The sequence below is a fragment of the Syngnathus acus genome, chromosome 6 (assembly GCF_901709675.1).
Source record: "Syngnathus acus chromosome 6, fSynAcu1.2, whole genome shotgun sequence".
NCBI classification, from domain to species: Eukaryota; Metazoa; Chordata; class Actinopteri; order Syngnathiformes; family Syngnathidae; genus Syngnathus; species Syngnathus acus.
In genome coordinates, this window is record NC_051092.1 from 11,285,255 (window position 1) to 11,300,403 (window position 15,149).

Genomic DNA, 15,149 nt, shown 5'->3' on the forward strand with positions numbered 1-15,149 from the left:
TTTGGTGTGAAGGTTCAAAATGAACTTTTCTCTTAAAAAATGGGGCAAAAATATTTAGGGTACTGTTGAAAAGATGCAACAGTAACGGTAATGAATCAAAATTAAATGATTGCGCTTACACACAGAAAATTGAAAGTAGTGGAAGCAGAAAAGAAAATGTGTGTTGCTTGGGGTTGGTGATTAGGGGGGGTCGGGGTGGGAAGTAGGAAGTTGGTAAATCCAAACCCCCGAGAGTCTTACGCTACTCTGGCATGCTGGAATTTGACTTTCTGCTTGGAAAGAACAGCACATGAGTTGTTTAAACCATTCTAATCCTGACAAAGACAATGAAAAAAGTGGTGGAAAGCCACAGACAGAGGTTTTGAACAAGATGCGTGTAGTGAGGATAAGAGGAGGATAGAGAGGCTGAGGTTACCAGAAACAAGCGGGAGAAAGGTGACTGAGAGGCAGCCAACCACTGTTCCCACTGCCATCAGCAAATTCCACACATAACTCTGCATGGCAGCAGACTCTTGTCCACTTCATTTTGGCTCTCAGTGGCTCCTTCCAGAGGTTTGATGAATTTCTTATGGAGAACATGGTCCAAATTACAGTCAAGGCCCTTGAAGCAAGGGGAGTTGCACTGCAGAGAATAGAACGCCCATGAAGTCGTTCCGATCGACATCCTTCTTTCCATTTTTGATACAGCTTCTCCTGGTCGAGGTTACGGGTGAGCTGTGCCAAGCCCAGTTTGCTTAAAGGGCAGACAAACAAAAATTCACGCTAACATCGGTGCCTGTGTCATGTCAATGATGGAAAAGGAGGAAAATGAGATGCTGACCACAGAATTTAACTTACAGAGACTTTTACAGGAAGTATTGCCAGTAAAATAAATAAATAAATAAATAAATAAAACACAATAATACAAGACAAGAATGCACACTGTAAAGTCTTAGGCTTTAAAGATTCACCTTTTTGTGAGCACGCTTAAAACTGCAAATTGCTAGTAACCCAAATTGGGTGAAAAAGCTAAAACTCAGCCAGTACTGGGCAACTTACCAGTATAGCTGTGGTTAGAAATAATATGCATTTTATTACCAACATTTTCTTAGAAGAAGACACAACCCAGCCATGTTCCTTGGGTGGGCTGTCAACCCTGCGCGGGATATGAATACCTAACACTGTCCCAAGTTAGCAATGTTACCCAGGCAACCATTCAGCCACCGCCAACATTTCCTAAGAATGAGAGGCCCTCACTATTTTTACACATGCTATTAAAAAGTGACGTCCATAATATAAGGTTGTGTATGGGCGAAATGCCATACACGTTGAATTCACATACAAGGCATTGGAAAGGATTGTGTGTTGTTGTTCAAATGTTCCACTGTTGTCAGGTTGCTAGATTGACACAAATTCAAACAAAATGTACGTATGTAACAAATGTTTCCATCTGCTGTGTGTTTTCTCTTCCTTTCACTGTTTTCAACACTCCGACTTCTGCCCCCAAGGTCTTGAGACTTGTCTGCATCTCATTACCTGCTGGCATGTGGTGGTCGGTGCACTTACTATGGGTATTTATAACCATAACTACAGAGACAAATACACAAAACCGCAACGCAAGGAGTAACGGCAGTTTTTGAATTCAGTCAAAGTTAAAAATAGGTGGCGTAGTGATGAGTTTTTGGATTATGGATCTAGAGTGAGCACTCCTAATTTGTTTCTATTCAGAACAACAACGAATGACATTAACTTGAAAGTTGTACTACAGGAATTACAACAAACCCTGGACACACGCCAAATGACATCACCGACAATGACAGTACATTAGCGCAACAAGTAATAATTAATACAAAGTGTAAAGTGTTCATTTGAACACCCATAATTGGGTCATAAAGTGAAACTATGAATAATCAAACTCATATTTCATATTCTAGGGCACCCAAAGACCACCAACATTTCATTCCAGTGACAAATACAGTAGAATTTTTTTTTTTTATCATCATTGGCATACAATTTTAAACAGTTGCTGAAAATACAAAATATACCACAGCAATAGTTGCATGTCAGTATAGTGATGGAGGACTTGTGCTTTGTTTGACAGACTTGTCACAGAAATATTACGCAAATCAAGACTACCACATGCAAAAGTTGACAGAAACGGCCACGGAAACTCACACACACACACACACACACACACACACACACACACACACACACACACACACACACACACACACACACACACACACACACACACACACACACACACACACACACACACACTGACTATAAACACAGTCAGAGCCAATGATTGATTTACATTGTAGTGTGGTGAACGTCAAAATAAGATTGGTTTTAGTTATGCTGTACTAATTTCCATTTGGAAGCCATCTTATTCGTGTATGAAGCCTTTTGCAGTTTACATCTGGTGCATGTTTACTTCCACTGAGCATAAACAGCATAAATTGCATTATACTGCTATACCCGCTCGATTCTTGACAATATACTACAAGTGTGGTTGTCAGGGATGGTGGTGTGTGTGTGTGGGGGGGGGGGGCTAATAAGAATTTAATTTTACAATATCTGAAAAAAAAAAAAAAAAAAGGCAGTCGCTACACCTTATCACAGCTTATCACAAGCAAACACCTGCTTGCTATTATTCTGGCTTGACAGTGAAGTTGAAGGATGTAAACTTTACATCCTTCAACTTTACATTGTAAAGGCTGTCTGACCTTAGAGGGGACTTAATTTCATTTCATTCACCAAGTGAAAAGGTAAAAATACTGAAGCAGTAAATGATTAAATTGTGTGTGAAAAGGTATTCAACCCAAATTAATGAACGTCTCATATATAGTATAGGCTACAGGACAAACTGAATAACTAGTTTTCAAAATCGTCTAATAAAAAGTGTTCAAATATTGAAAAATGAAATATTGAAATAAAATCTTTGAAAATAAAAATTATTTAAAAAAAAAAGAATGGTAATAAAAATTGCTAACAATATATCTATTTTTTTTAAAAGTGAAAACAATTAGAAATTTTGGAATGGACATGAATTCAATGCACAATTTGTCTTCGCGGGTCACCTAAAATGATGTGGCGGACCGTATCTGCTCCCCGGGCCTTGACTTTGACACATGTGACATGAACCAATATATTTCCTCGCCTCTAAAGACAATTTCATGAACTTTAAAGCTTGCAAACAATGGAGGTATTCTTTCTCTCTTGCCAGTGAAAATAATTCCACTTGTCTAGAACCTACTTTTTTGTCCGTTTCCTTTTCTACTGATTTAAATTAATGATGTGTATATTTTCTGGTCAAACCGTTACATAACACCTGTCAAGCTTTTATACCGCTCTACTGACCCCTGGTGTAAGCAAGCGAGATTGCTGCTACTTTCCAACAATGAAGGTATGAAAACGATACAGTACGGGAGGAAATGGTATCATCCAATGTTTTCAACAGTTGACAGCATTTGAAATCTTGGTAACATTTCTTTCTTGTTCTGGGTTCCCTTCCTTTTGCAAGAACAATGGTCTGTGGATTCAGAGAAGTTGACCAACTTGCTGTAGTCAGAACTCTGGTGGTAATACTCTTTATTGATCCCTCAAGAAAAGTATTATTTACATTCTCCCGTTTGCACGCAGTAACGCTCAAGAAATTCAAACTACCACCTCAAAAAATTGAACGGGTACTTTGTTCATCACGGAACCGTTCAGAGAAGGATAACTGCAGGGTAGTGCAGAAGCTTTCTGTGGACTGTGGCATTTATTTGGATTCTTCACATACATAAAAACCACATGTCCAAAAATATTCAGATTTACAAAAAAAAAAAAACCAGACCAATGAAGTCCACAAGAAAAATATAATACAAAAGAAACTCATTCGGCAATGCTGAGGGTGATGAACAAAACCTGCTTTTATACAGACTTGGGTTGGCATATTACACAAATGATGAACATAACATGCATGCAGGGGAAGCTTCTTGTCCACATTCTGCTTGGAGGGTGCAGAAGCACGAGGAGTGAATCAAACCTATGTACATCTTTGCTACAAAGGTAGAGTCAAAAAGTGAACGTACTTCTGTTTTGTGGCTGCAATTTAACTTAATCCAATAAATGCAAACTACATAACTGAGCCTTGTAGTGTTTTAAAACAAGATGGAGTGGCTACAGCAGTAATGGGGCTCCAAAACAACCAACACAGTTAATCTCAGGAACATATTCCTCCCCTCAAAAATGCACTCCGCTCAATCAAGGTATTTGGAACAACAATTTAAGATTCAGCGCTTGAAATTTTAAAGCTGAAGTTAACAACGTTAGCAAGCTATGAGGCTTTGAGATTAAAAGGGGAGAAAGTTGACCTCCCAAATATTAAGGGCTGCGAACCAAACCTTAAGAGCAAATGGAAAACAAAATGGTTCATTTCCATTCATTTGAAGGTGCTGTTGTAATGTATGAGGCATTATGTTCAAATATACATTTTGAAGGGGCGCAAATGGGCCCACTATGTATGTTGTTTTATGTTCGGCCAAACTATGCATAGATACAGATGTATGTATGTTGTGCTCACAACTGCCTGCCTTTAAAATTACAAGTCGTACAGTAAATGTCATTTTGCAGGGAAACCATGAAATAAAATGTGCTGGTTTATTTGTGTAATGGCAGTCATTAGGTAGTACTGATGCATTTGTGGTAGGAAGCCCGTCAGTTCTGGGACCAGTCCTCTAATCTCGATCCATGCTGGTCCCATATTTAAAGAATTTAAAAAGAGAGAGCGTGACAAAGAAGAGAGGCTGAGAGATCGAAAGAAAGAAAGCTTTTTTGTTAATAGTTTTGGCCTACATGTTTCCAGCTGAAAACAAAAAAGAAAACAAATATTCAAATCAGATGAATAAATACGCTTTAGGGTCAATAAAAATGAAACAAATGACAAAACCAACTCAAGACTGCCCAAGATGAAAGAGAAAATAAAAGAAAATATCAAATAAATAGTTGTTATGGGTCCCCTACTATGCATGTATGACGGACGTCTGGTTGTTGGGCCAGTGCATCACCCCAGCAGCAGCCCCGACAGGGCGTTTAAGTCTCTCATGTACGGGTTGTCACTGAGGATGCGGTCGATCTGTTGCTTTTGGTCCGGGAAAATCGCACATAGCTTCCCCCTCAGCTCGGACGTCTCCCCCGGCGAACGCTGAGGAGGGGGTGACGGCGAGGGGGAGGCGGTGCGGCGACGGCCTGGATGGGGCCACTGTGCACTGGGGTGAGGCGGATGGGAAGGGGGGGGCTGGGGAGTGAAGGCGGGGGTCCACGGTGCCGAGTGGAGGGCCTGCACGTAGACCGGATGCTGCTGGTTGGTGGATGGACGCAGGTCCGGGGGTCTAAGAGGGGGAGGGGTGAACGGAAAATACCTGGGCAGACACCATGAAGGAGGGAAAATAAGGGTAAAACAGGGGGCCACATGTGGGGAAAATTGAGAGGGGGCTACGTCACCTTGCATTTATGGAACATGCTAAAATCAAATTCAATATGCTGTAGTTTAAAACAGTATGCATGATGGTATTACGGTGATATCTAAAAAAAAAAAAAAAAAAAAACATCTGGAAAGAAATACGCAATAACACTTCTTTGCCTTCTTCTGCTGTTACTCTTTTGCGTAATGTGTGGTGTGCTGTGTTAGTCATCCAACCAACACCATATATGTATGACAATTTTGCCATCATTCATGGGGACATTTCAAACATTACATTTTAAAATCGGTTACGATATCCCGAGTAAGGAAGCACACACCTGTTGTTTTTGCAAAGGAAAACATCCAGATGAGGTCCGTTTTTACCCAAAGGGTCATCAGGGATCATGAAATGGTCCTCCACAAAGGTAAATTGCAGTAACCTGCGCGAGTTGAAATCAAAGGTTTGAATATTGGAATTTCCGACTGCATCCGGCACTCAAATGACATTCACTTGCGTGAGATTCGAGCAAATCACCTCTCTTGAATGATACGGCGCCAAGTGTCCGAAGAGTTGACAAAGTCTCGCAGGTTGTCATTGGTTACAATCACGCCGTCTGTTTTTTCAGCTAAGTGGAGTAGGAATCTAATGCAGAGTGCAAGTTGTCAACATTTAACATTTTCTTAATCACCGTGGATAATTTTCTAATGGATACAATTCATTCAGATTCACTACTCCTACAGTTTTACGTGTGTCGAGACTTTAAATACATATGCATGCAAGTGTCCTCTTTCCATTGAAAAAATGCTTTAACATGAAGTCAAAAAAATTCTTTACAATGATATGTTCTATGGGCCCTGACAAACCGAAACATGGCAACAAAATCTTCCCGTTTTTATCCATCTTAAAGCCTGGCCATTTTGCCTCTCCCTGTCGACTGAAAATGACATCACCAAGGGCTCAGGTAACCAGAAAACATGATTACCTGAGCCCTTCAAAGCTTGTGATGTCATTTAATATGCAATGACTTGACTTCCCCTTTGAATAGATCCAGATCAACTCCAACCAGTTTGCGTTGTTGTATGCACCTGTCGTCGTGTGAGGCTATCCTTTGGCCACAGACCTCTCTGGAAGGGGTAAAAGAAAGCAGCCGCAGGTCTTCCAGTTGATTTAAAAAATGTTGTTCTGCAAAAATAAAATCAATACATGAAATCAGAAAATGACAGATAACCATATCAACAAAAAAATAGCACACTGGGTCTTGAATCTTTTTGGAAATATATTCTTAGCTAGTCTTTAAATCATCTGAAAACCCCCAAAAGCCTCATTTCATTCATTGCTGTCTATTTAAGGTTGTTGACTCTTCATTCATACATTCTACACATGCCTGTTGTCAATTGATCTCTCTTCTGGCGCCACTGAGGAACAAATACAGTGATCTCTCTGTGGCCCCGTCTCCAAAATGTCTCCACTGCAAGTGCTATCCCTCGACAGGAGAAGAACCGATTTAGGCCGTGACTAGAGATGGGGACAAAAGCAAACAATGTGTGACGATGACAACAAAGAACAAAATGCACATAAGGATCAACTTTAAATAGTGTGTGGCATCCCTCCATTTTCTACGCATCTTGTCCTCGTGAGGGTCAAGAGTGTGTTTACAGTCTACCCAGACTAATTTAGACCCTGGATTGGTTGCCAGGGGATCACGAACCATGGCTCAGTTTGCGAATGTCACACGACCAAAATCAGGTCAGTCGTGGTTGGTTGTTTTTTTTGTTTTTTTACCCCAACCCTGACTAACTGCAATGTCATTCTCAGTCAACAGCAAGTGGCAAAATGCACCCCCACCATCAATGGCTGAAAACGGGGGGGATTTTGTAACTTAATCTACATCCCGCAAATGCAATATTAATCACACTGCCATAACCTCCATCATGCTATGAGGCAGTGCAGTTGCTCCAGATAATACTGTGTTTTGTCTGTGTTGTTAAATGAGCCTATTGGAACGAGGGGCATCAAAATAGAAAATTCATCATCTCCACATATTCACTCACGCCATAGCCACATTGCTGCCATCGATGATGATGTGGCGCAGTTCTGGTAGCCCTGGTTCATTCTGTAGCTTCAGTTTATACGGAGTCTTCAATGATTGGTGAAAACGGGCCAGCCCAGTCACAGGGGGCGGCGGTGGGTTGCTTGTGGGGGGATTCCTGGCTCCGCCGCCGTGACAGCCCATGTGGCCGAGGGTCTGGTAGGCAGAGTAGGTAGGAGCCGACTGAGGGAGACAATCACGTGTCTTACGTTATTTCAAATATTGTGAATGAGGAACTTGATGTAAACTACATTTTGAATTGGATATGCCATCAAACAAGTTGAACAAAGCCATCAACATACAAAAAAAAGCATACAAATGAACTACCTACATTGGCAGTGGAAGCCACAGAAGTGGTGCTGGCTGTCAGCCACTGGGGTGCACTGCGCAGTGCAGTCACATTCTCAACTTTTACTGATCCACCTAAAGTCCGAGTCCCGCCTCTTGATAGGTGGTCCCTGTGTGAAACGTTCCCACCTCCCCGTGCCAAGTAGTCCATTCTGGATCCGGTCTGGGTGTCTGCGTGCACCATCGTAACCCTTGATGTCCGAGTGTCTGCTGTTTTGCTGTTTGTCGCGACGGCATCATCGTCATCGGAAATGGTAATGACCTCATAGTTTCCTGCACTTCCTTGGGCACTGGAGCTCCTCTTGATAGTAATGGCCTGTTTTTGTTCCAGTAAAGAAGTAGCATCAAATATACCATACCATATACCATAGCAATTTCAAATATTAAGCGACTGCTCTCGCAAGCCGATGGAAAATTTGGAGTCTTCAATGATTTAGTACACAGCACCGTTGCATTCTTGCCTCTTGGCGAATGTAAGTAGCTAACAGAGCCAACATTATCTGGCTCCCGGAATGGAAAGAGGAGAAAGACTTTCCCTCCATCCGATATTGTGGCTAACTGACCCAAAAGATGGACGTTACCCAAAAGATGGACGTTACCTGTTGAGTGCTGGCTTCACTTCCACTGCACTGCCTCCGGTGGCCAAGTCCATTACTACTGGCTCCATGATGGCTGGGCCTAATATTTTCTTTGGACCTCCCAGACTCCCGCTCGCTCTCCCTCTCGACGGCTAGAGATGTCATCGTCGAGGAGGACGAGGGAAGGTCTGAAGAGCGCTTATTGTTCAGTTTGGTTTCTTTGACTCCTCTTTTTGTTTCCTCCTCACAATTCTTCGTTTCTGACACAATTTTCTCAAGAATGAGGAAGGTGTCTTCCGTTTGTCCGGTATCCTTGATGACACGCTCCACCACATCCTGCTGGTAACCCATGGTTCTGAAGGAGATTTGGTTTAAAAAAAGAGACATTGTACATTAATATGAATTGAAATGAAATGTGATCATTTTTACTCACCTGAAGAAATTGACCAAACAACGGAAATTGGTTTCTGGGCTGACTGCCTCACTCTCTTCAGTGATACCCTCACAAGGGTTCAGCATGATTGGACCAGCAACTGTGTTTGCTTTAGCTGAGGAGGAGGAGGAGGAGGAGGAGGAGGAGGAGGAGGAGATTGTGCATGAAGCAGACGCTTTTTTGGATCGATAACCACCACTGGCCCCATGGCCTTCTCGGTCCCGGTGTCTCTCCCTGTCCCTCGACCTCTCTGGAGACTCGTCCCGCCGCTCCAGAGAATACTGCCTCTTAGTGTCCCGAGTTTCACTCTCTGAAGAGCGTCGCTTGTGTGAAGGCCTGGTGCCATTCATCAGGATGGCCTCAGGACCCAAACCGATGCCTCCTCCTGCTTTTCCAGCACTGTCGCCAAACAGCATCGTCCGTGTGCCTCTGTCTTCAAAGCTAGTATCGAGGATGCGATTTGACAGCTCCGTCACGGGGGTGCTACTCTGTGAGCGATCTTGATCCAACTCCACCATGCTTGGATGAAGGTTCTGGTTCAGGAGAGCCTGAGAGACAACACAATATCGGGTTTTAGTTCCGTTTGGTCTTACATACACAACCTGATCGATGTTTAATATGGGTTTCAAAGTGTCGCCTGTTGGGGAGAGATTGTGATCATCAGACTGTGTCCACGTTTAGAAGTAATGTTCTTCAAAAGGGGTGTGCAAAGAGGACTCAAGCAAAGGCAGGGTCGGTATCTTGCTCAAGGGCATCTTAACAATCGTCAAAGCAGACTAGCATGTCAACTTGGAGACATTTTACATTTTGTCAGCAATCCTTGCACTTGAGCTAGTCCTACCCACTTTTTTTTTCTGCTCCCATCCTCTGTGACTTCAAAAACTAAAAGTAAATTTTACATTATGGAAGACAAGCCCCAAATGTCAGTAGCTGAAGTGAGGCCACTGTGACTAGCGTACTGGTGTTTCAGCTAATGACTAAGTATGTAAAAGTTAATTAGAAGACAAGGATTGTCAGCAGTACAGTTCGTATATGATAAGAAGAAAACACAAACCAGCGAGGTTGCATGTGAGCTGGTTGGACTGTGTGCCAGTCTGAGTAATTCTTCTTTGAGCGCACTAGGCAGTAGAAGAAGCTCCATGGTGTACTTATCGTCCCGTTCCTCCACAAAGGACTTAAACGCTCGTTTCACTGCCTGCTCTCTGTCACTCAGTAGACTTCGCTTTTCCTGGACAAGAGGGCAGAAATTTGGACTCTAAATAATCTTGCTCATTAAAACCGTTCCGGTCATTTAAAGTGTCGTCATTTTGAATCAACCCCACCTGGAAAAGTGCCACAAACTGTTGAACTCTGCTCTGCGCCATCACCACAGGCTCAGCACGGCCCAGCAAGCGCAGGCGTCCTGGCTCAGGAACCAAAACCTCAGCACTCGTGTCCCGTATGAGTCTGTCCAGGAACAGGCCCCGAGCTCCGGCAAAGATACAGTGCATGTCCACTGGATAGCGTTCTTCTTTCTGCAGCTCTGGGTCACACAGCCCCCTCACATACTCCTGTAAAACATGACCAAACAACATGAAAAGCCAAATATTGTGCATTGTTGCGCAATTGCAAACAGTCCCCAGACATTATGTACGATTAAACTAAGAAAAGGTCTCCAGACTGCCCCTAAATGGTTATGTGGCCCCTAAAATATGACACAGACATGGAAATACAAACATGCTTGACCAGTGACCAAGTAAAGTATGCTGCGGGACGTTTACGTATTAGGTATTTTTCTTTCTTAACCCTAAAGAGATTCCCCACACGTGTGCACAAACCTCAACAAGAAAATTAAGAAGCAGGACTTCTAGTAATGAAATAAAAGTGTTAAAAAATGTAAATAATTCTGATACACAAAGTACTACATAGTACAATTTTTTTCCATGTGGTATCTAGGTTTAGGCAAAACAACACCTCACAAAAGAGTAGATACCGGATAAGCCACCCACGTACTCATTCAGGGAATCTCCAGGTACTAGAAATGTCTGAATGAGTCAACTGCTTCTCGGTCGGGTAAGTTTCTTTCAGGTGTGTTGAACATAGAGTGTTTAACAAATTTACCAGTCACAAAAAAATAAATAAGGAAACAATAGAGCAGCCACTGTCATGAAGTGCTTAAATGTGGAGACACTGACTGTGTTATTGGAAGGATGCAAACATGAATAAATCTGCTATGAATATTTGCCAGTATTTACATATTCAAATCATCACTTCTCACGACATCCCTAGGATGTTACAATTTCCCATCAACGGTAATTATTCAGCCTGTCAAAAACGTCACTGGCACCGATAAAAATACAAACATACAGAATTAAATCGGGGTAATTTCCGATGGCATAGTTGATGATCTCCAGCACAGCAGTTGGGAATCACTGTTCTACTTATTTTTTATTTTTTTTATTGGTGGGGCAGCAAAACTTTAAAGAAACACAAGGTTTAGACATTAAAGCTAACGACATAAAGGGATGGGATCAACTAACAGGGAAGTAGTCGGTGTCATTTTGGATCTTGAACTGGGGTTTATTTAAGAGTACAGAAATAAAGACCTCACCTTTGCTTTCGAAACGTCGTCAGTGTTTCCTCTGAGCTGTAGCCAAATCTGACGCGCAGCCGTGCTGCCGTGGTCTTGTCCAGTGTGGTCCAACAACCCGATAATAGTGAACGTCACTTTGAAAACGTATTCCACTCGAGACTGGGCACATTTCAGCTCGTCTTCCTTATTCTCCAGGACAGTAAACTCATCCACCTTTGGAACGTCTTGCTGCTGCTGCTGCCTCGCGGCCGAGGCGGGGAACCTGCTGGTCGGCTGCTCGACGCACGCGAGCTCCGTGACTCGCTTCATACCGAGAAGGGGCCGCGTTGTTGACATAGCCTCTCTCGGTGTTAGCGTCGCTTCGGACGAGCACGTCTCAATATTCCAACTTGTCGGGGTTGTTCAGACCTTTTGGCGTCTACATGGTATGCTCGGTATGTAATACACGGCGGCACAGCGAGGTTTATAACGTCTAATATAAAGAACACCACGGTCGGGCTAGCTAAGAAATCGGAAGCACCGAATGACGTATGCGGAAAGTCCCACTTAATACGTCATCAAAGGCCGACAGTAACTGAAGCCCGTACTTTTTTTTTCAGATCGACCTTTTATTTTTTTCATTTTTTTTATTTTATTTATTTATTTTATTTTGCCTACAAAAACAAAATAAGAGATCCCCAATACAAAAAAAAAAGACTAAAATGGGAAAAAGTAATAAATAAATAAATAAATAAATAAATAAATACACATTTCAGGGCAACTCCATCTTATATACAAAGAATATACAGCCAGAGCAAATATCTTACAGAGACAGCCTTTCAATAAATGAGGTCAGTTTTACAGCATTCTTGATGTTAATAAGCTTTAACGAATTGTCATAGGATTTCAGATCGTTCTTCCTATGCAGAAAGTTTGGTCTTGTCTTAAAGAATCGACATTTGTGTATGTATTGTACACTATACAACAGCAACAAGTGAGTTGACAAATGTAAACAATTGCGCAAAAGTGGCTTCTGCCATACCGAATAATCTGCTATGGCTGACGGACTTATTATATTTGTCTGAACAAAATACTGTATGTAGAGTGTAAATATACAGTACTGCGTCAAAGACATGGGCACAGATGAGACTGTCAGGATGTAATATTCGTGTTGAATAATCAATTTGCGTGCAGTGCTTTTAATTGGAAATTGCCCCTGCAAACATGGCCGCCATCGAGCACGGCCGTTATCCGGCCCAATCAAACCACAACCCCAATCAAAACATCAAAAGCACCCGTTACTATTGACGTCAGACTGACGTACTCTTCTATCCGGCCCAGTAAATGTTACAATATTACGTAATAATTGATATTCGACGTCATTAAGAACGTTGACGTTTATCACCAACTGTCGTAACGAGGGGCAACGATTTACATTAGCAAATAATTACTTCAGCAGGTCTTGAAGCTCTTGTCCGGCGAAATGGTCATTTTATTTATTTATTATTTGTACTTAATTTAACTAATAATTAATTCAAACTTCGGATAGAACGTGCTTGAAGAATGTTAATTTAAAATTTCGACTCTCTTTTAATTTTTTTTTTATTTCTCTTACAGGCTGAAGTTGAGGAAACGCTCCAGAGAATTGAAGCCAATGGGAGTGTAATGGGTGTGATAGTTGTCAATGCAGATGGTAAACACACACGTGGACCTACACACGCACATGACCAGGGCATGTGTGGTAGGAAATGGACGGGTAGATGGATGAATATTGTGTATTTGTTTGAATTCCAAGGTCTTCCAATCCGATCGACGTTTGAAAGCTCCAAGGCAAGCAAGTATGCGGATATCCTTCGCCGCCTCACCGCCATGGCCAGGAGCATGGTGAGAAATGTGGACCCTCAAGATGATCTCATCGTGATGCGCTTGAGCACTAAGAATCAAGAAGTTATGGTTGCGCAAGGTAAAACAGGTGGCAAAAGTACTCACCCTTTGTGTTTAAGAAGTACAGATACATGTGTTAAAAGACTGGTAAAAGAAGTACTGATTCAATTAGTAAAAGTAAAAATAGTACAAGCTCTGAAATATATTTATGAGCAGTATTCTGCATATGGGGCTTTGTATCCACTGTAAAGGCATTTTTTTGTGTTGCTTTCCTTTGCAGAGAACTCCTATCATCTTATTCTGGTCCAGAGATTAGAGCGATCCCGTGTATGAATGGCAGACTGAACTGGTCACATGGTGGGTTATATTTGTGACATGCTGAAATGATGTGCAGTGATAAAGAATGAGTGGAGGAGAAAATCATCTCGCGTAGATAGGGATTTTTGTGTCCATATGATGTACGACTGCATCAGTTATTCCTTTCTTTGATCACCTATAGCTAAACCAGTGATAGTGGTAGGTAGAATAATGAACTGCTTAAATCGGTACAAAATAAACCAGAGTATCCATTTGCTTTTTGTGCCATTTTTCTGTTTGCCGATTGTCTTGTCGTGTTTTTTTATGTGTTCTCCATGTCCTAAAATTCACTCAAGATGATCTTGCTCCACAATAATTTTGAGATTGAACATGAGTCAGGTTTGGTTCTTCCTTTAAAACATGATGAACAATGACGATTCATGATTATTAGGGGGAGTGGGAGGCATTCAAGCTAACAAATAAAATAACAAAATAAACAGGCCATCATTTATGGTTCCTTTATGTTGTGCGTTGATGTCATCAGGAGATCCAAAAATAACTGCAACTGTGTAAATACAATAACGAAGCAACATTTTAATGCAAATTTCTATTTTCATGTACAGTACAGCAATATGTCAATAAATAATTCACTGCAAATATACAGTCCCCCCCCCAATCGTCCCCCAACATACATTAGATAACAGCTGATTCAAACAAATAAGCACGTTTCTATTGTTGACATTGTCCATCTGAGATAATAAAGTATTTCAAATTAAAAGGCAAATTATATGCTATACATGTTCGGTGATAACAGAAAGTTTGGACAACAATGTTGACGCTAACTGGATGTTTCTTCAAGTTCTATCCGCATGTAAAGGTAGTATCTGTAAGTTGTGGTCATACAGTTGTCATGGCAACCAGCTCCCCAACAATTAATAAATTAATGCTATCACATCCTTCATTTTATTTATTTTTTCCTGACCAGCAGCATTTTTAAACACACCGTATGGCTTCTCTGTCTCTTTTTTTTTGTGTGAAATTAAATCACAAAAATTCATCTATCACAAGTACCATTGTAAAATCTATGAAGCCCCCCCCAAAAACGTTCATCGATACTTGTCTCCTGTTTTGGAAGAATGTTTTTCTGCCAGTGTTTCATGTTTAAGTGCATCCCATTTATGTTTTAAGGCCCAAAGTGTGCTTTGACCATTCAGCCTGGTCATGTGTATTGAAAATATTTGTTTTACCCAAACGATTTCCAACCACTGTTCCGTGAGATTATCAAGTGTGGTACGGGAAATTATCTAATTTCACTTAATTGTGCCCAAGATTATTTATTCACTTGGAATCCAGTAATTCCCTGCTTTTTTGAGGTTCTGTATTTGTCAAATCCCTTATCTGTGTTTTTTTGCTAGAAAATTGACTGATAGCGTTTTTTTGTTTCCTATGCTCCACATGATGGTGAAAAAGGCATGTGTAAATAGGAATTGATCAGAGGAAATTTGAAAAAGTGCTCAGAAAATGGATGGATGGGTTT

At 41.5% G+C, this 15,149-nt stretch overlaps 2 protein-coding genes across 5 annotated transcripts; one reads left to right on the forward strand and one right to left on the reverse strand.

The window, feature by feature from the left end:
* Positions 1-3,547: 3,547 nt before the first annotated feature.
* n4bp1 (nedd4 binding protein 1) lies at positions 3,548-11,998 on the reverse strand. Of its 2 annotated transcripts, none has more exons than XM_037255206.1 (12): positions 11,471-11,998; positions 10,203-10,430; positions 9,935-10,108; positions 8,881-9,428; positions 8,469-8,802; positions 7,853-8,185; positions 7,484-7,677; positions 6,817-6,947; positions 6,518-6,614; positions 5,967-6,074; positions 5,770-5,871; positions 3,548-5,390 (listed from the first exon to the last, which is right to left on the reverse strand). In XM_037255206.1, the coding sequence occupies exons 1-12, from the start codon at positions 11,786-11,788 to the stop codon at positions 5,033-5,035; spliced, it is 2,925 nt and encodes a 974-aa protein (XP_037111101.1). In that variant the 5' UTR covers positions 11,789-11,998; the 3' UTR covers positions 3,548-5,032. The 2 variants fall into 2 exon arrangements, with proteins under 2 accessions (XP_037111101.1, XP_037111100.1); XM_037255205.1 differs by having other exon boundaries at positions 7,484-7,704.
* LOC119124871 (dynein light chain roadblock-type 2-like) lies at positions 11,812-14,568 on the forward strand. Of its 3 annotated transcripts, none has more exons than XM_037255209.1 (4): positions 11,812-11,886; positions 13,049-13,124; positions 13,227-13,394; positions 13,596-14,568. In XM_037255209.1, the coding sequence occupies exons 1-4, from the start codon at positions 11,875-11,877 to the stop codon at positions 13,646-13,648; spliced, it is 309 nt and encodes a 102-aa protein (XP_037111104.1). In that variant the 5' UTR covers positions 11,812-11,874; the 3' UTR covers positions 13,649-14,568. The 3 variants fall into 3 exon arrangements, with proteins under 3 accessions (XP_037111104.1, XP_037111103.1, XP_037111105.1); XM_037255210.1 differs by lacking the exon at positions 11,812-11,886 and adding an exon at positions 12,491-12,917; XM_037255208.1 differs by having other exon boundaries at positions 13,049-13,394.
* The last annotated feature ends 581 nt before the right edge of the window (positions 14,569-15,149 follow it).